This window comes from Lipophrys pholis (genome assembly GCF_963383615.2).
Source record: "Lipophrys pholis genome assembly, chromosome: 17".
Taxonomy (NCBI): Eukaryota; Metazoa; Chordata; class Actinopteri; order Blenniiformes; family Blenniidae; genus Lipophrys; species Lipophrys pholis.
Window position 1 is genome coordinate 3,198,060 of NC_137643.1, and position 23,748 is coordinate 3,221,807.

At 42.1% G+C, this 23,748-nt stretch overlaps 1 protein-coding gene across 1 annotated transcript; it reads right to left on the bottom strand.

Moving 5' to 3' along the window:
* Positions 1 to 4,349: 4,349 nt before the first annotated feature.
* LOC308123164 (choline transporter-like protein 4) lies at positions 4,350 to 21,992 on the bottom strand. Its single transcript, XM_080485496.1, has 22 exons — positions 21,767 to 21,992; positions 16,709 to 16,757; positions 16,536 to 16,609; positions 15,063 to 15,141; positions 14,862 to 14,961; positions 14,643 to 14,765; positions 14,502 to 14,562; positions 14,274 to 14,394; positions 13,604 to 13,687; positions 11,930 to 12,042; positions 9,669 to 9,791; positions 9,323 to 9,422; positions 9,015 to 9,107; positions 8,813 to 8,915; positions 7,775 to 8,034; positions 7,218 to 7,312; positions 6,910 to 7,013; positions 6,427 to 6,500; positions 6,277 to 6,347; positions 5,419 to 5,513; positions 5,262 to 5,346; positions 4,350 to 5,043 (listed from the first exon to the last, which is right to left on the bottom strand). Exons 1-22 carry the CDS (start codon positions 21,813 to 21,815, stop codon positions 4,925 to 4,927), a joined length of 2,175 nt encoding a protein of 724 aa, XP_080341622.1. The 5' UTR covers positions 21,816 to 21,992; the 3' UTR covers positions 4,350 to 4,924.
* Positions 21,993 to 23,748: the final 1,756 nt, after the last annotated feature.

Genomic DNA, 23,748 nt, shown 5'->3' on the forward strand with positions numbered 1-23,748 from the left:
ATGAGGGGGCAGGAGCCCTCCGACGGTCAGCCAGTCCTTTGTTTCGGGCCGATGATCGGACCAGGGCGGCCCTAGCCTCCCTCCAAACCCGTCGGCAGCGTCTAAGGTGGGCCTGCACTGAGGGCACAGCAACATCCTCCTCCTGGGTGGGGAACAGGGGGGGTTGGTAACCCAGGGCCACCATAAACGGGGACATACCAGTGGCTGAGCAGGTGAGGGAATTGTGGGCGTACTCCACCCAAGGCAACTGGGAGCTCCAGGACGATGGAAGTCGAGCCGTCATGCACCGCAGTGCAGTCTCCAGGTCCTGGTTGGTCCTCTCCGTCTGACCATTGGTTTGAGGGTGGTACCCTGAGGAGAGGCTGGGAGATGTTCCAAGAGCCTTACAGAAAGCCTTCCATACCTGAGACGTGAACTGCGGGCCACGGTCAGACACCACATCGAGGGGGATCCCGTGCAGTCGGTACACATCCCTGACCATCCGATCCGCTGTCTCCATCGCTGAGGGCAATTTCGGGAGAGGGACAAAGTGCACAGACTTGGAGAAGCGGTCAACAATAGTCATTATTACCGTGTTCCCGTCGGACGGGGGGAGACCAGTAACAAAGTCCACGGCAATATGGGACCAGGGTCGACTAGGGATGGGTAATGGGCGGAGCAGCCCCGCAGGAGGTTGGTGAGATGCCTTGCTTCGGGCACAGACGGCACAGGCAGCCACAAAGGTTCGGGTGTCCTGAGACATGGAGGGCCACCAGAAACGTTGTCTCAGGAAGGAAAGTGTTCGTTGGAAACCGGGATGGCAGGTTAACCTGGAAGAGTGCCCCCACTGAAGAACCTTGGACCTCATAGGCTCAGGGACAAAGAGAGAGTTAGTCGGACCGTTACCCGGATCGGGCTGGGTGAGTTGAGCACGTCTGACCTGACTCTCGATGTCCCAGGAAGAGGACGCGACCATGCAGGTGGAGGGGAGGATGTTCTCTGGCTCCACTTCAGTCTTCTCGACGGTGGTCTGCCGGGACAAGGCGTCAGGCTTTGTGTTTCTGGACCCTGGCCTGTAAGTGAGAGTAAAGTTAAACCGTCCCAGAAACAACGCCCAGCGCGCCTGCCGAGAGTTTAGCCTTTTCGCGGTCTGAAGGTAAGAGAGGTTCTTATGGTCCGTCCAGACCACGAAAGGTTGGGAAGCACCCTCCAACCAGTGCCTCCACTCCTCCAACGCCAGCACCACCGCCAACAACTCTCGGTTACCAACGTCATAATTTTGTTCAGCAGGAGTGAGGCGTCTTGAAAAGAAGGCGCAGGGGTGCACTCTAGAATCCTCGGCACGCTGGGATAATATTGCTCCCACGCCAGAGTCCGAGGCGTCGACCTCCACAATAAACTGTCTTAGGGGGTCGGGATGGCACAGCACCGGAGCCTGGGTAAACAGTTGCTTAAGCGTGCTGAACGCCTGTTCGGCCGCCGGTGTCCACAGAAAAGAGGTTGAGGTGGATGTGAGTCGAGTGAGGGGGGTTGCGACCTTGCTGTAGTCTCTGATGAACCTCCGGTAAAAGTTAGCGAACCCCAGGAACCGCTGCAACTGCTTACGGGTCATCGGTCTGGGCCAGTCCACCACCGCTTGGACCTTGTCCGGGTCCGCCTTCACCTGTCCCCGTTCAATGATGTAACCCAGGAGCGAGCAGTGAAAGGAAATGACCTTTGGTGAGATGATGCTCTCCACGCTGCTCTCCAGATTGCACTCAAACACGTGTGCCTTGGTCAGCTTCTTGTCCCAGTGGGCCGCCAGCCAGATTTTGGCCGGCGGCCCTCGTTTGCTAAGGACAAAGTGGGCATAAAACATCGTCTCGGCGCCTCCTCACCACCAGGGAAAGGGGGAAGGGGGGAGGCGTCGGGCCTGGAGGGGAAAAACAAAACAAAACAGGACAAAGACAAAAACACAGAATTGAAATCAGGACTCAGATGTAGTAAAACAGAGCGTAACAGATCCGCTCATTGTCGTGTGGGAGCTTTCATGATGCAGATGTTTGTCTAGTTAATACCAGCAGGAGGCAAATTGATTGAGAATTCTCTAAACCATGGCTCGGTATGGCAACAGTCCAAGTTCTTCTCCTCTTCTTTTGTGTTTAACGACAGGAAGCATCCATAAAGTTGCATTACCGCCATCTGCTGGTTCTGTCTGTCTACATCGTTTCCCACTGCTCTCTTTGTCCCTGATGATTTTTTTCCTCTCTCTCTTATCAGCAGCTTTTCCCTCCCTGATGACTGACACCTTTGGCTGAGATGCCTTGTTGATGCTCGAAGTTACAGGTGAATGGATGAACTGGTTGGACGAGTCACAAAGAAGATCAATATTGATCTATAGCTGAAAAATGACGACAGTTCCGAAGGCAGATGAGGTCAAATCCTGGACTAATAAAGTTTATCTAATATTTGGAGCCAGTGAGTGAATGTTACTCTGACCGAGACACACACACACACACACACACACACGCACACACACACGGGGGTCGAACCCGCGACCTTCCAATTGAAACATGACCACTATATCACCTGCGCAGAGAGAACATGCAAATTGCAGATTTTATAGCAATTTTCATGCTAAATGTTATTCCTGCACTCAATGACTTGTTTTATTTATATAAATGTTAACGCACATCCTGTTTTCTTTGTTACTCCTGGTGTCTGCTTATTTACATTAGGTGTGAAGGTGAGGTGTTAATCGGAGCATTTATGTATCAGGTGCACATTTATTCTACATATATATATATATCCATAAAAAGAAAAAAGAAGATGTCGTTGCAGGACTTTAAAATGCAATGCACGCGCCTATGTTATCTTCTCTAAACAGAAAGGAGTCGTTTGCCATGGCAACAGGGCGAGCTCGTTCCCTTTAGCGCGGTTTTTCATGACGCTCGCGCCGCAGTGAGCTTCATGACGCTCCGGGCAGACAGGTGACAGTGGCTAACGATTAGCCGCTGTCAATCCCTCTAAAGCCCGCGTGTCTCTGCATCCCTGATGTACCGAGCACCACCTTCACATAGACCGGGAAAGACTCACCGCCGAGCCGCGTTCTGTGCTCCTCTGCCGGTGTCGCTGCTGCTGCTGCTGCTGCTCGATGTTTTCCTCCTCCTCCTCCTCCTCCTCCCTCCCTTTTTCACTAAAACAAACAAGATGGCGTCCCCTGTCTCCCTCCTCCAAAGATGCTCCACTGTCACCACATCCTAAACTCTACCTCCACATCCTCATCCTCAGCCCATCACACTCTGCCTCAAACGACTTAAAGTGCCCAAAACAACTTGGGAAAAAAAGAGAAAACTGTTCAAATGGCTAAGACAACTAGTAAAGATATAAAGCAAATATATACACAAAATAGTTAGAAAAGGCTTAAAGAAACAGCAGCTGGAATGTCAAAAACAACCAAGGTCAAAGCCCCAAAAAATGTCAAAATCAGGAACACCAGTAGAAAAGTTAAAAAGAGACTTAAACGTGTCAACACAATTTAAAAACATATTAAAATAGCTATTTAAAACCGTAAGCGCCATTTCTAACAATGACTCCATCCCCTGGCCAGACAGTTCCAGTTCCTGGCATCTGGACGGAGATTTAAAGCCCCGAAACTTAAGACGAGCCGCTGCAGGAGCAGCTGCTGCCATTTCCCTTCTAAATCAGTACTGAAAGCACTTTACTCTTGGGTCTTATGTAATGAAGTTCAACCTGATTTTTTATCTATGTATTGTACCTTCTTTATCATATTTTCAACAAGTCTTCATAGTGGTATTGTAGCGGTTCCTTCCATTTATTTATTCACTCTTTAACCTGTCAGTGAGCCTGTGAGCACCCAGCTATGTTTGTATCACAACTGTTATTTTACTGTCCTGCCTTTTAAAATAGCTGTATGTACTGTCAGACTCCCTCTCCTGCTGCACAAAAATCTACCTACGGGTATCAATAGTCACCTTTGAACTTCTAAATGCAATGTTATCAATGCATCGATCCAGTTTTATAAGTCAAAACTATAGTCTACTAACAACTTTAAGAGCTTCTCATTGTAAAGTTTAGACATTAAAATCTGTCTGCAGACCGATTTTAATGGATTGAAAGTGGCAAAGGTGGCTTTTACTGATCAAGTTTGCAGATCTCTGGTCTAGCTAATACCCAAAACCTAAAAGGAAATCTAAAAGCAGGTAAAAACTTTGGTTTAGAGCAGGCATGGGACTACATCAGATATTGAGACTGCAGTTAAGGGACGAGTTAAAAGACGACCTCAGTTCAATACTTCACCTCAAACATGAAATCTTACAGGAGGTCCACAGACGGGATTCAGACACAGACACCGTTTCAAGAAGGTTTTTGAAAATACAGTTCAGTCAGAAAACATGAATTTATTTTGCCTCTGCTGTCCAGTAACACCAGTAGAAAATTCAGCAGGAGTAAACAATTAACCAAGAACCACTGTCCTTTACAATTTATCAGTATAATCAACAACATTGAGGTTATAGGAGCCAAATGAGGGGTTGTGTTCCCTCAGAAGCCGGTACAGGACCGGCTCCTACAATAAAGGTCATAAAAATATCTACAAACAACCTTTTTTACAAACAATATCTAAAAATAGCTGTAAGAACGTCTTTGTTCCAGTTGAATAAATCAGTTGCTAAAAACAAACAACATAAATCTTGTGGCGTGTGAAGCTCGCGTCCACTTCTGAACATTTAACAGTCATAAGAACAACTTTCCAAAACAAAAACTGAACTTCATAAAAGTTCCCAATAGCTGGAAGGAGTCCTGTGATGTGAACAGGAAGTAATACGACTTTATATACAAACACGTTCGAACAATTCCAAACTGCAACATCACAAAATGAGTTTGGTGAACGTCGAAGAAGGAGTGTCTAATAAAAACAATGGGAGGTGTGTGTGGGAGACGCTGCTCAGTCCTTCCTTTTCCGTTGTTTTGGAGACTCGTTGGATTTGTTGAGGATTTGTCGGAGGTTTTTGGACATTAAGTAGGGTTTCTGAAGAGATCCATCGTTTCGCTCCAGGTCCTCCACTGTGAGAGGAACAGTGACACCAGTGATCAAACATTGTCGTTTCAAGACATATAATTTAGAATACAGACAATAATGTTTTGATGAACAACCTGAAATTAATTCTGAGTCTCATGGTATCAAAATTCTGTCCATGTTTTTTTCACAACAACTCTCACAGTATGGAATCTCGGCCAATAGAGCCCCCGGGGCTCGATATAAATGATAAACGTTTACTCACAGAAGCAGAGGAAGAGTGTGTCCACGCACATGTTGTACACACTGAAGAATCCATGAGCGATGAAGTAGCTTCCAAACACCACCGTCTGCAACACAATGGAGTAAAGAGTCAACCTGAAGTCTGCTCTCAGAAAGACGGAGGTTTGTCAGTAACTTACGATGATTGGCATCCAGTAGTAGTTGAGGGATTCAGAGCGAAAGTCACTGCCCGGTAAAGGAATACGGCCCGAAAAGAAAAAGAAGGACAAAGTACCTGGAAAAAAGACGTAGAGTTCAAGGTCTCCTCCTCCTTCCATCTCAACTGCTGTGTGAATGCTATCAAGTAGAGATTGTGAACAGAAATGGTAACGCTTGGAGACACATTACATATGATAGAACCTGGAGTGGCGTGTGCTGGAGCCGATCTCTCTCACACACACAGGAAGGAACTTTGCACAGAAAGGCTGAAGTCACAGAAAACTTGGACTCCAATCAGGAATGATCTGACTGTGAGGCGGACTAACACACCCCCATGTAGCCTTCAAGGTCTCTCCTGATTTAAATGAACTGTATGAAGAACACAGCTTTAGCTCATTATTCTTTTTGTGGTTTTAACTGTTGCAGGAGGAAAGAAACACAACATCAAAAAACTGCTTTTAAGCAGTCAAAATGAAGCGTTCGCAGCTTATCAAGCCCACGGTGGTGTATCGGTTAGACTCTCCACTCAGTGGGGAGATTCTCACTTTGGTCTTCATGTTCTCCGTGTTTCTCCAGCTTCCTCTAATATCTACAAACACACATGTGAAGGTAACTGATGTCTCTAAATTGACTTCAGGTGTGATTGTGAGTGTCTTTTGTCTGGGATGGACTGATGCCCTGTCCAGGTTGAACCCTGCTTTCACTGGTAAGCTGAACGAAGTGGAATAGATGGATGGATGGATGGATGGATGGATGGATGGATGGATGGATGGATGGATGGATGGATGGATGGATGGATGGAAGCTGCACTGACAGATCTGCAGCAGTGTTGTACGCACCAACTCCTCCGACCACCAGGAGCTTCCCAAAGAACAGTAGCAGGTCCGTCACTTTGTCCAGCACCACGACCCTGCGACCACACAGCATTCACACATTCTAACAAACACACTTGTACCAGCGAGCGTCAGAAGAGAAACGTCACAACAAACCTGATGACATTCCTCATCAGCAGCAGGAACGCATTTTTCGCAGAGACACAGAAGTTTTTCCCATAAATGGCAATCTGTCAACAAAAAAAAATAAACTTTTGTGATATATCTCATGAGAAATTGTTATTTAGGTGATCCCTTTACTGTTGTGGCCACAGAAAGTCATTGCAATGTAGATTGACCAGTTTTTACACAACATGTCCTTCCTGAATGCAAACCAGCGTTCAACACACACAAAGTCAAGACTTAACCTCACAGTTTCAATAATTTTATATATACATATAAAAAAATATGTCCATAAATTTTGTAGTTTAATTTTCTTTCAAAGATGATTAGTAACCATCGCTACGACAGGGCTGGTGGCACATCGTGTTTAGTAAAAGCCAGCCAAGACAATGAGTTGCTGTGGTGACCCCTGTAGGAAAGAGAGCAGCTGAATAGACACTAACTCCACTAAAGATGATTTATCTGATGATGTCTCACCATGATGTAGGCGTTCCTGTTGAGAAATTTAATAAACTTCTCCAGACACCAGAAGCAGCACTTCAGGCAGCACATGATGAAACGTGCCACTGGATTCTGGGACGCTGAGGATGAGGAAAAAAAGCACCCAGCTTGAGTTTCTTGTTATTAATTTCTTTCCATCACATTTTTTTTAGCAATTCCGAGATTTTAGACTTTACGGAGATAAAATGCAGCTTCATTGCACTGTGAAATCACTAATTTTCAATATTCGGAAAGAAAAAGCTTTGACGCTGTATTTCAGTCTGTGTCATAATCCTCGGCCTTACATCTCAGTTTGTCGTCAATGTACTCCAGAAGAATTCTCACAATCTGCACCAGCGTCAGGATCAACGCACCGAAGGCCAAAGAACCCACGTGGTACCTAATATGGAAAATAAACACAAGGCCTCACAAGTTAAAGTTGAATGTAATGGTAGGAGTAAAAAAACAAAACAAATGGCAAAGCTAAATAATGGAGAATATATTGGGATATATTACACCAGTTGATCTGGCTCATAAACTGCTACCTCGCACAGATCTAATACGCCCTCTGGAGGGCTGAATGGGAACTGCAGTCAAACGCAACGTCCTGGAACCTTCTTCTTTAGGAGGATCCAAGTATTTAAAAGGTCATTATGTCTACATAAATGTTGTCTTCACTGTGACAGTCAGCTTGATGGCAAATCATGCAAGTAGTGAATAAGACTTCATTCGCCATGTTTAAATGATCAGAGCACTTTTGATTTCCCTTGTTAAACCTCTGTGGTACAGACTGTGTTTTTGTCACTCAATAAAAAGTACACTGGAGGTCTGACACTGAAGTGACAGCTGCTTTGAAACCAACCTCAGAGTGCGCATGAAAGCAGCACACACGGGGAACATGGGGATGTCCTCGGGTTTGTTGAAGGCCCAGTAGTACGAGGCGAAGGCCCCTGCCAGCGTGCACTGACCCAGTGCAATGACAAAGTTGGCACACCAGAGGAAGGCTATAGCGTTGTAGATCTGCAGGTTGAAGAGGTTCCTCTGAAAGAGACCCTCTTCGTTGTATTTGATGAAGATGCAGCGGGCTGAAGGGCAGCTGGGATAATCGGATGCGTTGAAGTTCTGAGAGGATGAATGTGAGGAGCGGAGAAGTGAGGTGACGGGTGGAGACATCTGCAGCTTGTTATTCCATCCCTTCATTAATGAGCTTGGGTGGATTAGCTTTGTTCTATAGGTGATGGGGTTGTTAATTAAATTTTGAATATGCAAGAATTACAACAAAAAAAAAGATAATATGAATTCTTTGTTTGAAAACTCAATTTCCACTTTAAATTGTAACCCCTCTTTATAAATGAGTAATTTATGTATAGATAATCTTTTTTATTTGTGCCTTATGTTACTTGTACATTTTCTCTATATGCCCTTAAATTTTAGAGGAGAAACTTTCAAAGAGAAATTTTCAAGTGTCATGAAGGGCATTCAGTGTAAAATCTTTAGCGATTGGAATACTGAACAGAATATGATAATCACACCTGATTGACCCGGGACAACAACCGCCACAGCCGTTGTTAAATAACGGTGTGACTGGAAACTGTGCTACTATAGACTGAAGCAGAAGAGGAAGACAAATGAGGAGGTTCCAGGAGAAGAGGAAGATTGGGAAAGTTAAGGTGAGTGTAGGGACTCTTACAATATGGTGGAAAAGTGAGAGAGATGGCTTGGTCATGTATGTAAGGAGAGAAAACTGTGTAGGAAAAATGATGCTGAGGATGGAGCTGCCAGGCAAGACGAGAGGAGGAAGGCCAGTAAAGAAGTTCATGGATACAATGAGGGAAGACAGACGTCATAGGGACAGAGGAGAAGATTATACTGCAGATTACAGAATTTAACAACAACTAACCTGGGGGTCACAGGTCACGTTGCCATTGAGACTCTGACAGCTGCTCATAGTGGAGTTTAAACCCACCACTTTGTAGACTGGATTCCCTGAAGTGGCCAAATATCTGTACACACCAGTTTAAAGAAAAGAGTCCACGCTCTGGAGGTTTTGAATAGTACAATATCCGTTCTTGTGAATAAACAACCACAAAAGTAAAGGATACAAAGCGGTGATGCCCCAGTAAGCAACACACACCAACAGGAGAACAAATGTGACCAGAGGGAACGCCAGAGCAGACATCATGTGGCTGATAGTTCTGCAGAAGATCAACACAGAGCAGGAGGTTATACCGAGGCGAAAATGCTTCTTTTCATCCTTTTACAAAGCAACATGAAAACATTTCCACGTTACCATGACATTACAGTGTCCTCAAATGAAAACAGAATAATCAAGCGAATCAGTTTAAATGCTCAATCTGCCATGTGAAAACTCAAAAGGTGTCCAGTACTTTGGTGGTATGACATGACTCACTTGCTGGCCTCCTGGATGAGGGCGATAGCGATGAGGATTCTGGTTCGCAGAAATATGAGAGTCAAAAGAAGAATCCCCTCCACCACAGATATGACGATCACTGGTGGGTAGAGTGAGGGAGACAAGCTTTTAATTTGATATTACTGCTGGTAATTGTTGCCAGAATGTTTTTTTAACGACTGCATTTTAACATTAAGTCACGGAGTCCTTCTTTTCTTAATATATTCTTGAACCACCTCTCGACCTCATCATTCCTCATTCAACAATGACAGTGTGACAGATGATTGCTTCAGTTCAAAAAAGCACTTGGAAGAGTCAAAAGTCAAAAGTGACCAATCAGACTCACGGAAGGCCAGCCAGGTCTCCTGGACTTGGAGATAAATGTTAAAGTTGGTGGTGAAACCAACATCAGTGATGGTGGCAGAGATTTGCTTGTAGTTATCGTACTCCCAGTAGCAGTGCCATATCCCTGCGGAAGAAATAAAGAGTGACATAAGGACACTCAAACAACTCAGAGCAGAACGGTGCAGTTTACAGCTTGTAGACACATAACCTCCGGCCGTCCTTGAACTGAAATTATGACTGCTGGGATTCTGAAGTTTGAACCTGAACTTTATAGTGAACATAATTCCTGCTTGCAGACAGACCGTGAACTATTTTGTTGGGTTGAAGGAAGAAATTCAAACACTGTTATCCTATAAAACAATGAAAGAACCGATGTGGAGTGAGAAAAGCCGCTCAATACAATAAAACTTACTGCTTTTTATACAGATGGTTAAGTAGATCTGAGCAGAGCACATGTAGTTTTTCCACATAGGACCCGCTGGAGGCTACAAGAGGACTACATTCAAGTTAACTGTGCTTGACTCGAACGAGTCAAAGTATATTATATCGAAATGGGCTTTTTTATTTATTTATTTATTCCTTTTTCTTTTTGTTTCATCTAATTTTAAATTGTTCATTCAGTCGAAATAAATCAATCAAACTGTGCTTGTGTTCTGAAAGTGCGACAGTAGTTCAACAAACAGCTCATAGCCTACAGACATTGGGAGTTTGTGTTGGAGGTGGGTTGCAGCATCGGGTCACCCACACTGGCGTGGCCGGGGTTTTGTACAGAATTGCCCAAAACGAATCATCATAATGACTGCAATCATGTGACCTTGTCCTGTAATGACTGGCGTTCCACCAGGCTAAGCTAAGCTAAGCGAAGACAAGCCTCTCCTCTCTTTGTTCATGTTCACTCTCTGGTGAATCAAGTGGGCGAGGTACGACTCCACATAATTAACTAAAAGATTAAAAAATAAATTAGTGTGTACACAGTAGAACCTCTGGCAAGCGAACTCGGTAAGAGCAGACACCCTGTAATGAGACCTCTCACTGTGCATGGACAGGTTTTAACTGTTAACGCACCTTAATGAGCGGACAACCTGCTTGACGCGGATAACAGACAGGTCTTTCTGGCAAATTTCAAGCTGAGCGACACTAAAATAGCCAAAATCATTGGACTGGACCCGATAATCCAAATATTTGTTTGCTGTGATGTCCGGATATTAATTTTGAAATGTGATAAATCGCCTCCTCCTACGCAGCGCGGTGCTGTGCTGTGACGCTCCTCTCAGCTTGCACGAAGAGGTTTTAACTGTTACACACCTTAATGAGCGGACAACCTCCCCTCTCAAGCTTAAGTCTCACTTTATACCAGGGGAGTCAAACATTAGGCCCATGGGCCAAAACCAGGCCGCAAAAGGCTCCAATCTGGCCGACAAACCACCAAGTAAGGCGGCTATATAGGATTTATAGTTTCGTTTTTTGTTTTTACACTTCACTGTTTTTTGTGCCAGAATGCCTCATTAAAATTGACTCTTGTTAACGTTGTAATAATTTTCTGTACTAATTGTTTGATCTTGCCCACTCAAGACTGGACCGTATGGGGTGTTTCTTCCATGACATTATTTAGTGTTTGGTTTGTTCGATAACAACTGGCCCTACAGTTTGTCCCCGTGACGTCTCCCTCTGAAGAGAGGATACCTGTTTTCAAGGGAAACTTGCTCCTGGATTTTAGGGCGTCCCTACATCAGGGGTTTTACTGTATATATAGTGGGGAATTGGTGAATGTTAAAATAATCGCTGTATATGTTTTGAGTTGTTGTGTTTGCGTTGTTGTAAATTGTGGCCATTTATAATTCCAATTTTTGATTGACGTTAAGGTAGGGTGGCTCAAACACCCCTTGCATTTTTGGTTCAGCCCAGTTTGTCCTGACTGGACCAATTTAGGGCTGGGCTTATTCAAAGGCTTCTGTCTGTATCAGGGAACGGAGAGACGACTGAGAGACGGAGTCTGAGTGCGAGTCAGCCAACTTGCTGTGAGGTTGGAAATGACTGTTTTTTCAGATTTGTGAAAAGTGAGCATTCCAAATAACCTAATTTTATTTCTGAAACGCTGACTTGCAACCTCATCCTTTCTCATCCACCAAATCTCGTTCAGGCAAAACACATCCCGAGTCGGGGTGACCATGTGGTCCCTCACAGCGATGTAAAGAGTAAAATCCAGTGTAGACTGGCAGCTAAAACGCCACCGCACACAGAAACATATCTGTGAGTGTTTACCATAGGCCCCGGCAGCCAGGACTCCGAAGATGAGCACCCACACCATAACAGGAGCGAAGAACCTCAGCAGCAGCAGGAACAGCAGACTGACCACCATGGCGATCAGCAGGCAGCTGAGACAGAGAGAGACGGCTCAATGTGAGGTTATTGTCAGACATGCTCAATAAGGTTGTTTGTTTTGGACTCCATCATCATTGCCAATGGCTGTCTACACTTTGGTCCACCATCCAAGCACACCGACACAAAACATAATTCCACAAAACAAAAACAAAGCCAAACGTTCAATGTTTCCTATCCCAGGGCCTGAAAAACAGCTTAGATGATCCAACAGTGTCATTAGCAGGTTTATTTCATCAGGAGGCTCGATAATTATGCATCTATTTGATTGTTTTAATGCTCCCTGCTCCAGCATCCTTCATCCAACACAAAAGATAAGATTACAAACTGTGAAAAATGTATAAAAATGTTGGTCATTGGATAGTACTGAATAGCATAAGTATGTCTCATAAAGTACATGTTTAGTAGACCTTTGTGTTGAAGTCAAGTCAAACTTTATACGGGTAATAAAACTAGTAAAATTAAAAAAATATATTAATAAATGTGAAGTGAGTATCGAATGTGAGAGAAACAAAGCTGGATTTGCAAAAACTAAGCACAACAAATTAAGACACACGTTTAAGGTTCAAGGTTCAGAGAGAATAAAGTACAATAAAATGGTCCAAAAAATAACACAGGAGCAATTTAATAGTTAAAAGGTTAAATAGAACTGAAATAAAGAATTATACCTTTTATTCATGAAAGGCCAAGACGGATGTATGCTTTAAGGTTTCCTTGAAATGTTTAAATCTTTATATTTCCCCACAGGCCCTCAATAGATGGTTTCAACATCTCGGACGCTTTACTGAAAGTCTTTATTCTACATTTTATGACTTTATGAATAAAACAGTTGTACCAGAGGACATGAGAAGGCACAGAGGTTCATACGACGTGAGCATATGAGACATATATTCAGGTACAAAAGCACAAAGTGCTTCAATATAACAATAAAATAACTTTAAACGGGATTGTGAAGCTCACTGTTAACTACTGCAGGGACTTTAAAACAAGTGTCATGCTCTCAGGTCTCCTGGTGCTGGTCAGTAGTCACAGTTGGGATTTTGGCACTAGCAGGAAACAAATGAATATTTGTTGTTGTATTTAAGACTGCTGCTGGTATGATGTTTAGATGTCAACTTCAATTTTTCCCCGTCCATTGTGGGATGTGGAAACCGTTAAATATGGCGTGAATCCCCTGCCCTCTGCATCTGCATCGTAATTCTTTTGCCCATGTTTGATGTCCGCTCTCTGTGTCGGCCACTATATTTGGCCAAAATGCAGGATCACAGATCGAAGTGTCTGATCAGTCTCTGATCCAGACCGCCACTCCTAAATGAATGCAGAGGAGACACTGAATTATGATAATATTTCTACTGCCGTTACACTGTCTACTTCACAAGTGACAGTGTAACGGCCCATTAGGCTGCAATTGGCTGGCGAGAACACTGGACTAAAAGAACCTTATTTGATATGACATTTAGTCTTTTATCAATCTATTTACAGCTACAAAGTGAAGAGCTGTATGATGTGTGTGTCAGCAGGTGGCAGTGTGCACTGTGGCACAGATCAGTAACTCACATGAGGATCCACGGCCATGACGACGCAAAATCCTCAAAGATTCGAACGCTGATCTCCTTGGCATTGAATCCATTCACAAGGTCCCTAATGAATACAGAAGCAAGGCCTGGTTGTATTAATGGCTGTTCTGCTTTTCAAAACTAAACCCGACAGAAAATAACAACTGAAACTGAGACATAACAACTAGTTTGAAGCATCCTGAAAGCAAAGACAAGAATGGTAAATGGTTTTTACTGATATAGAGATTCTCTACTTATGTGACGGGAAGAAAAGATGAACCAAATGAATTCTACATGTTAGTGATAATTATTAAACAAGTACATTTTTAAACATTATCTGATGAATTCTCTTCTCCATTACATAAGTAGTAAGACACATACAAGGCAATACAGGCTATAAAAACAAACCCCAGGCAATCAGCTGTGAGCTCTGAGAACATGCCTCCTCAAAGGCTGCTGTGAATAACCAAGCGAAACACTACAGCTATCACCAGCTGCCACACTACTGCCCAATACAAAAACTCACACATTCACCGACCTTGCGCTGATGATGAGGAGAAAGAAGAAACGTGTGTTATTTCAGAAGTTATAGAAGACGTATGAACTTAAAGCTTTGGCTTTGTGTTTCAGTCATGATGAGGATGAGACAGTATGAGGAATCTGCTTCTTACCCAGTGCCATTCTTGATGATGCTGATTGTGTCATTGACTGAAGCAGGGAGGCCCGGGACATTAGAAAAGGATGGAGGGATGTCCTCCAGTTTTGAGAAATCAGGCAAACATCTCCCCAGCACTATCAGGATAGAACAAAGTCAAAATTGATGAGAAATCACTTCATACATTCTCAATAACTTTCAGTCGCAATCTCAGTTACTGCAGGTAAAATGTGTCTTTTCTCACCAGGAGAACTGGGGACGTAGAAATAAGGGCAGAGCTCCTTTTCCAAAATCTCTGACACGGTCTGAAAACATTGTTATATCATGAAGTTGTAAGAATATGAAAAGCCCGTAAAAATGTAGACGATCTTCTGCTAGAGCTTACCAGCGTAGTAGTTTTCAGATCTAAAGCTGGCACACACAGATCTTGATTGAAAACATCTTCTAGTTTCTGACCAGGTAAATACAGCGCTGCCCCAAACTCAGAAGGACATTTTTCCACACACACCTGTTGGAAACACAAAGTTAGATGTTTCTGGGAAGACATGAGAGGACAGTCATTCACACATTATATTACACACTATGAAATCCAGCAGCTCTTTACCTGTGTGGTTGGACACTGAAGACCATTCAAAGCGCTCGCAATGATGTTAACGGACATGGCACATTTGAGCATATCAAAGTAGAACAGGTTTGGCCGATTTCTGCAAAATAAAGAGAACAACACTTACTTTGCTCTTATATTTCATTTGTACAGTTTCCCATTTTAAAATGATATGAAATGAAGACAAAGAGTTGTGATTACTTGTGCTCTCCGATGCCACAGAACCACCCAGTTGAGTTTTTGGGATAAAGAACATGCCTGGGATCTCCGTAAAGCCAAGCTGATAGAGCCAAAGTAAACACACATTAAAAACTAATGAAAATATAAAAACACTGACGTCACATATTTTATCTATGTAGCTTTGTCAGCAACAGAAAGAACTTCTACATCAAGTTATGCTTTCAGTAAACACAAAAACTACATTTACTGTGTTGAGTTTGAAGAGCTATCAAGGGAACGTTACTGTATGACCCCGATTCAACACAGCTGATTCTCATCAACGAGACGTTATCAACACCACTATTTGGAGCAGTGAGTAATTTCCGATACATAGAGCAGGTTAACTCCAGGACACGTAGACAGAAACAGTAAAGCAATAACAACAGTAGTTTCATTCTCTCAGAAACACCACAAGAGGTCAGAACAATATAGTCATTTTCTTCATGAACCTTTCTTTTTGTAATAGCTTCACACACAACCAAGAGCCAGTGAATTCATCAACTAACATCACTGCTTTTCAAGTACTTGGTCGAGACGGCCCAGCGTCGTGCGCCTCTGAGTGAGAATAAGTGCTGGAGAGAATGAACGGGCGGATGGACAAATAAATAATTTTGCTTGTAATAGCGGTGGAACACATTTCTAAATCTAACATCCATGATTCCACCGAGGCCCAGGCCTGTCCTTGAACTACTTGCAGAGCAGGAAATGGAGGATTATTCAGGACACAGGAGACGCTGACACACATAAGGTGACTGAATAACCAGACATGCCCTGTTAACTCGAGATAAGGCAAAGTGTTTTGAGTTTAACGGGGCAATGAAAGGCTGCTGGCAGGATGTTCACTGTGAAATCAGCTGTTCATAGTTTAACACAATTGAAAAAAAATAAATGTTTTAAGATGGAATCTAATTTTAATTTGGCGCAAAGAAACAATAAGATTGCCAGTTTTGGTTTATGAAATAACTGATGAACTGTAAATTGGTATTATATTAACCTTAAGGCAAATCTGCACTGTTAAGGTGAAAATCAGGGGAAAACGGTGTGACTCTGTCCAGAGGTGGACACAAGGTGATTAGTAGACTGGTATTGCAGTATTTACATAGAGATCATTCATCAAACTGCAGCTGATGGTTCAGCTGTTTGATTTATGGTGACTATTGTAATCATTAGTACTAAAGACCATGTGACATTTATTAGCACAAATATAAATCAGTTTTATTCTGACTCCTGTATTTATATCAGCGTTATGGTGGGAGACACAACAATGTCTCTCTCTCTCTACCAGAGGAATTAACTGAAACAAATTGTTTAATGATGTATGAGAATCAGACCGAATTAATGTAAAGATCCAACTGAATGGCTGTAAAGTAGGTTTATTTAATGACAAGACATACATTTGATACCTTAAAAATGCATTTAGCTTTACATTATTTGCGTGTATTTGGTGTCTCTTACCTAATACTCCAACTGCTATGTAGCCGAGGATGACGGCCAGGAAGAGAATACAGCAGATTATATCAGTGCATCCTCTGTGGAAAACAAGACACAGCAACAAGTTTGCTAGGATGATGACGAATGTGAAATCGACATAGAGCATCAGAAAGCTGACAGCTGGACAGAAGATTCACCTTTTGTGTATTGGCCCGTTGAAGCTCGGGTCAAACTCAGCTGGTTCTCCTGGGAAAAGAAAACAGCCAAGTCATGTTTCCTTTCTATGAGCACTCGACTGTTTCATCCGCCATATTTCTTTTTGGACTGAGGACAGACGACAAGACGAAACTGAATCTAGGTTCACTTGCTAACGTCGGCGTTCACATCTTTGCGTCACAGTTTGAAATAACATTCAAATGTAGGCCGTTTGGGAGTGCACGCTGGATTTAATTACACATTCCCTGCATTGGGTTATATATGAAGGTGCATGTCCCCAAAAAAACATGGTGGTGATGTTTACCAGCAAGCACATAGTCGTCTTGTCCTCTCTTCTGGGAGTTAATGAATTACTAGATGAGGAAGACCTTTCAAGTGAGTGAGGTTAAAAGTGTTTATAATTCACTTTACAGTAGAATCAGTATAAGAGAGGGCGTTTCCTACAAGGAAGAAGAGATTTATTTTTGTTTCCTGGAACAAAGGAGAAACTTGCCTTAATAACAAACAATGAGTCAAGGTTCTTTAATTTACTGTTCACAAGAAGCAGTTTTCTGAACTGAATCGTAGTTAAGCTGATCTCATTTATTTAATCTACAATACACGACATAGAGCAAAAACTAAAGGAGCCAAATTGAGGCACAGCACTCGGGTGAGCAGTTCAGGTATATTTGGATAGAATTTGAATGCAGAGCGAGGTTGTCCGATGCTGGGAAGTCAAGACATTTGCATTATTTCATCAAGAAGAATATCAATCTGAGAACTTTTTAGATAAGATCTAAATATTTCTGGAGTTTTGAAGTTTGAAGTGTGTTTTCTGCAGTTAATTCCTTCTCAACAGCACAAAGCATCCCTCTAATGTCTTTACTTTCTGCGCTTCGTGTACTAACATGGTGTCAGGCAGCTCAACCTTGACAAAGACTATATCTACTCTGGCATGTGTCGTCTTAGTAGGATACAAATGTTAAAACAGGATACATGACTTAACAGCGACTATTTACTCTGTTCAAACTCCAGCCAAGTCTAAGATGCAATGTGGCAAAGAAATGTATACGGTAATAATAATAATAATAAAAACCAGCCTGAAGCACACATTCAGAGCAGTGAGAGAACAAGCTGCTGGGTCACACGACACACAATGCATCAGCATTCAGTTTCCAATCTCTTTATTCAAATATAGGTTGTTACAGACTGAGCAGATTTTGAGAGGAGAACTTTTACTTGAGTGTATTATTAATAACAGTTCATTCACTTGTAATTGAGAACAATTCAAGCACCATCGACCATGGAATACACCTTGTTCACCACAGTGTGTGCGTATCTGTCATACACTTTAATAATTGTCTGAGAAATGTACTTTGACCTTCGATACAGGGGATATGAATCAAATGCCTGCTGTTGCCAATGCAGTTAAAGTAGTGGATACTTAAACTACTTTTTGAAGAGACCTTTGTACTTTCATTTCAGTATTCTTCAACAATAGCACCTTTATTTGTATTTTACTTTAGTACTTTCCAAAAGAGCACTGTGTACTTTTACTTGGATATTCAAACAACAGTCACACAATAATAAAGTGTGTTATTAAGAACAATTCAGGCACAGAAACAGTAGTTGTACTTATGGAAAAAACTTTTACTACACTTCTCACCTCTGCTTCATATTGAAAGGTTTTCAGTCATAATGATCAAATCATTAAAGAAAGATACTAATTGTGAATGTTGTGAGACAAACATGAATGGAGTTTGAAGCTTCTCTATTTAAACGCCTTCACGGGGCCTCGTAATGCTTCGTAATGTCCAAAGTGTCAGGTTTCCTCTGTGCTAGGACACCGTTGTGTTTCTAGAGCGAAGGATTCATTGTGGAACCTCTGTGACGTGTTTTATGACCTGTAAAAACTGCTGGGAAACATGAAGTCATTTTTCATTTCTCCGATCAGCGGAGTAACCCACACATACAAAAGAAGGATTAGACATTTACACAGCAGATGAGGTCAACTTTTAAACAGATTGTATGGTTTGTGCACAAATCTCACTTTTCTCTTCAAGTATGTAAAATAAATGATTACCCAGTTAATTGGTAACCTCTTGATTACACAACACTAACTAATGAAAAAGTAGAGGTTAGATGGATAAGATAAGAGGGGAAGGGGCAGACTCATTCAAACATGTAATAATGTGTTGAAATGACTTTTACAGTTCAACATTTCAACTGTTCTGTTCTGTATGATATCTCTCACATTAACCAGGTAGTCTCATCAACACTGAAAACATTTCTACTTCCTCATGAACAATGGAGAGCTGATCCCCCATCAGATGAATGAAAGTGCCTTCAGAGGAGAACATAACTTTACCTACTGATCTAAGGTTATCTCATCAGTTTCTGGTTTATCAGACATCTTCATTCGGGGTCACTTTGGCTTTCTTAAGTGACATTAACAGTCCCACCATGTGGTGTTTACCTGCAGGGAGGGTTTGTTAAACCTCCCATACTGTCAACAGACGTGTGACGACATCTCTGTGGGATAAGGACGATGCAGGGGACCAACACACACAGTTCCAACTACACTCCCTTTTACTGCAGCTCACCAGTGAAGTAGTTATGTCATTTATTGTTAAGACGCTCAGAAGCTATTGTTTTATATTTGTCTAATGTCGTATTTGATTTTCAAAGCTCTGAAACAGAACTTTTATGTTCCTTCAATCTTTCATTTAATTGTATTTCTTGTATCTGAATGGTGCTTTATGAATAAACTTGCCTTCCCTGTATCATGTTCAGTCAATGTAATGACAAATACATTTAGATCAGAAACATCTCTGATTCACTAAAGACAGTATGATTAAAAATAAAAGGTGACGAGATCATTTGTGTCTCACTGCTGAAAGATTTCTTAGTGTTGTCATGTATACCTGGAAGACACTTAAGTGTTCAACTGAGTGTATGTTTCATTTGTCCCTCCTGGTACGTTACAGGTTAACTAACCACTTTCAAAGTGTAATAATTCCAAGAGGTTTTTTTTAATTACCTATTGGACTTTAGAACTAGCTTTTACTAGTGTTTATATATGCAGATATGGGTGTAATATGCAGTTTTATTTCTTTTCCATGTCATAAAAGAGTACAATATAGTGTACAGGCTTATAGTACTTTACGGTGAGAAACCTGATGATTTCACTTGTAATATTTACCTGTTTTTGAATCTGAAGTCAGTAGGAAGGGAAATAAACACCATTGCACTAAATTTATTTAAAATGAATATTATTTCGGATAAACATTAAACAAGCCGAGTTTGTAGGTTTACGTCGAGAATTTAAAGCACAGTGTAGTTTGGTATCTAAATGGGTGAAACAAATCACTAAAATCATGAGCTCAGCTGGTTTGAATATACAAGTTCTGCTTTCCTGCAAAATTTGCAAACAGGTTTAAGTTTTTATTTAAGCAGGTAAGTAAAAATACCTTCAACATTGTGCTATTTTTAATGATGCCCCTGAGTGAAAAGTCAAGTTAAATTCATCTATTTGCAGTGGACAGTCGCTAATTTGTCTTTTTTGAACTCTTCTCTGCAGTCGTGTTTGTTTCTTCAGGCTCATAGTGCCAATAGTCTGCTGTGTCCAAAAATGTCGGATTTCTGTGTTTTTACAACTTCACCTTGAAATTAAGCAACAAGTGAGCTCGCTTGTATGCCTGCTGCTCTTACTAAAACAATGCGGCCCACAGTAAACAAACTGAAAAAGCAAATCCTTACACAGTAATATGTTTTCATTGTCATTTTTACAGATTAAAAACTTCTTCATGGAAAAGTCTGACACCTCAGATTAAAGTTGTGGTGTCAAACTTGTTGGCCAAACCCTGCCTGTGTTGAGTTTTTGGGGTTTGTTGACACGACAACGCCAATGAAAATTTTGAAAACGGCTCCCAAGGAGGAACGTTTTGAAAACGCTCGGACTCTATCCCTGCATAGATGGCATAAATGCTGCTAGATCGCACCACAGCCACGGTAAATAGTTATTCTGCACAAGAGATGGGCAATATCGACAATGGTGTGATGACTCCCAGTCCATATTCTCCTGAGACTTGTTAGTTTTATACTGTAATAACATCACACTTGGCTGTCTGTCCATATGTCCGTGAACTCACCATCGTTAATGTTTATAACGTATTGTTCTCTGTGCAATTATGTGTGTTTTCATTACAAAAACAGACAACGGCACTCACTGAGTGGCCCAACAGGGAAAACTGCGTCGTTTTCTGCTTTTCTGTCTTTTAAAATGTTGTCATGTGAACATGAAACTTTTCCGAAACGAAAATGCAAAAACGATGCGTTTTCACATTTAGCAGTATTTCCATAGAGTCTACACCGAGACTGATCCTGAGGGAAAGGTCATTTTTTGCCCGTTTTCATTTCCTAAAATGCTCGGGGGGCTGTTTTCAAAAAGTTCTGTTTTCGGTGTGGCGGAAACATATGGTACCCAAAACTCAAATAAAGTTTTCAATTTTCACTTGAAAACGGGATCTTAAATGTGACAGCATGTATTTGGGCGATATTCCTTTAGATGCGTTGATAAAAAGTCACAAAGAAATGGCCTAAACCTTCTTTACATACTAGTGCTGACTGGATAGACCTATATGAAATTATATTAAAGGCTAAATATAAACGATTATCACAAAATCTGGACAATATGGTGGAGTATGCCAAACCTATAAAGCCCAATTATTTTTCATTTAAATATCGATTCCCTGCTAAATTAATCTTGTATACATATATAGTCTTAATTTTTCCAGCGAGCTTCCCGCGTTTTTTTTTTTTTTTTTTTTTTTTTTTTTTTATACAAATCAGTGTTTAGCGTGAACCAAAAAACAGATTTAAACCTTAATTCCAAACTTCAAAAATAATAAAAATTTACCAAATTTCGAGCAATTCTCACGATTTGTTAAAAACACCGTGTAATTTTAAGTGTTTTCAGATCATTTCAAGTCTTTTACTCGACGTCTTTTCTTTATTTTTTTGCGGCTCTTTGAGGGAACTAACGGTCGATGTCCGCTCACCGTACTTGGAGTCCGGATTTTCTTCCTCTGATTCTTTCTTTCTTCCCATTTTTTCCCACTTCAAACTCCGCAGGTGAGCTTCCCGTGGCCTGGAGGGTTTCACCGGCTCACGGAGCGGTCGGGGGGGGGGGGGGGTCACTGACAGCGGCTTGAAGAGCTCTCCGGTGGCGCCTTAACGTCCTCCGTCCCTCCTGGAGCGACTCGGTAACTTAGTGAAGAGGAAATCTTTTTTTTTTTTCTCTGCCAGGCACTTGTTACTAGGCAGTGACGTCACGGGCATACGCGGATGCACACCTGCGCGTGTCATCATTCGAGGAAGAGATGTACGGAAGAGGATTATGGCCACCTAGAAGTTACTTTATAGTCAGATTTATGAATTTATTCTCATAATTCAAATCTCAGAGTGGAGAGGTCACCGTTGCGGGTCCCCGGCTATGACCCTTGACCCCAATCAGCTCCCCAGAGACCCATAATAATTTTATCCCAGAATAGGATGAGTCAAACGGGGATTAATAAAGTATGATTAGTTAGTGTTTGTTTTTTAGTTTTGAGGTCTATTTATGTGGAACAACTCATTGTGAGCAATAACTAATTCCACAATCAGTTATCCTCACCAATTTGTTTGTTTCCGAAAGGTAAAGTTTTCATCTTTACTTTAACGTTTTATGGAAAACACGGTCCAATACTCATAAATACACACTGTGTGGGGGATGAATTCATCTTGAATTTCTAATTGTACCAGACTATCATTCCAGCTTTAAAGTCAGACGAAATGTTTTTTTTAAATACTCCTCTTCAATACTTCTCTTATCGTGTAAACCACAAAACTCATGGATATTTCCTCTGCAAAACACTAAAAAACATGCTTTATTCATTCATGACAATTTTATTAATCCCCTTTTAGAGAATTTCTTCCATCCTTCAGGTTACACACAGCATCCTCGCAAACTATCCCATTCAATGTAGTTCTCAAACTTAAGATATTTCATTAAGTTGATACTATTCTAAATGCTGCAAATTGTTTTGTCTATTACAATATCAGGGAACATATAGCCCAAACTTTTACAACTCTCCTATCCATGATAGAAAATAGACTTTTCTGCTCAAATATTATCATTTGAGGAAAGACTTAAACGTCCTTACATCAAAAACAAAAGGACGTTTTTCCAATTATGCTGCAAAATAGTAAATTTATAGCTCTGAAAAAGCAGCGACCTGTCCCCTCTTCTGTTAAGGTAATTATCCCGCATGAGTGTAATTCTAGGCAGAAATCAGACGTAATTTGAGGGAATAATAGCTATGATTTTGAACCATGTAAGAATAAAAACAGATGCATGTATTGAGCTTCATAACTATAGTATTTAAGTCTTTGGCATTTATAATGATCCGCCTTTTTAAAAAGTAATACATTTGTACTTTGACGTGTCACCCTTAAACAGGCTCGATAACAAATCAAGATAAGCACAAAACACTTAGTCATGCAGGGTCTTGAGGGGGTAAGCCGCTTTCGGGGTTCTGCCGCTTGTCAGCGGTAGAACGCCCGGGCCCCGCTACCCCCCAATTTTAAACCGCACCATAGACACACACATCGCATCCACCTTTTCAAAACACAAAAACACACCCTTACATACATCCAACACACATATAGGGCAGGGGAAGGGCGGGAGACGTGGCTCCCCCCAGCACCTCCCGCTGGGGTCCCGCCCCGGCCCGGGGTGAGTGCGGCTGGAGTGCGGGGGGCGCGCTCCCTCGGGCGTGGCGCTTGTGGGGGGGCTGGGGTGCGGTGCTCCTTCTCCACTTGCTGTTGGATTGGTGGAGGTTGGGATACCGCGGTGGCCGGGAGGGGGCCCGGCCGGCGGCCTGAGGGTGCGAGAGTCATCACTCCCCCCCCCGTTCCGTGTGTGTGTGTGTGTGTGTGTGTGTGTGCGGGGTGGGTCATGGGTTGGGTTTCCCAATCAAGACCCGGGGGGAGGGGTTATGGG

What these genes read in the sequence shown, in the direction of transcription:
- LOC308123164 (XM_080485496.1), bottom strand. Translation starts at nt 21,815, where the DNA reads ATGGGAAGAAAGAAAGAATCAGAGGAAGAAAATCCGGACTCCAAGTAC. An exon ending in ACAGGAACGCCTACATCATG is followed by an intron (nt 6,501 to 6,909) that starts GTGAGACATCAT and finishes TTTTGTTGACAG; the next exon opens with ATTGCCATTTATGGGAAAAA. An exon ending in CACACTCTTCCTCTGCTTCT is followed by an intron (nt 5,044 to 5,261) that starts GTGAGTAAACGT and finishes TTCCTCTCACAG; the next exon opens with TGGAGGACCTGGAGCGAAAC.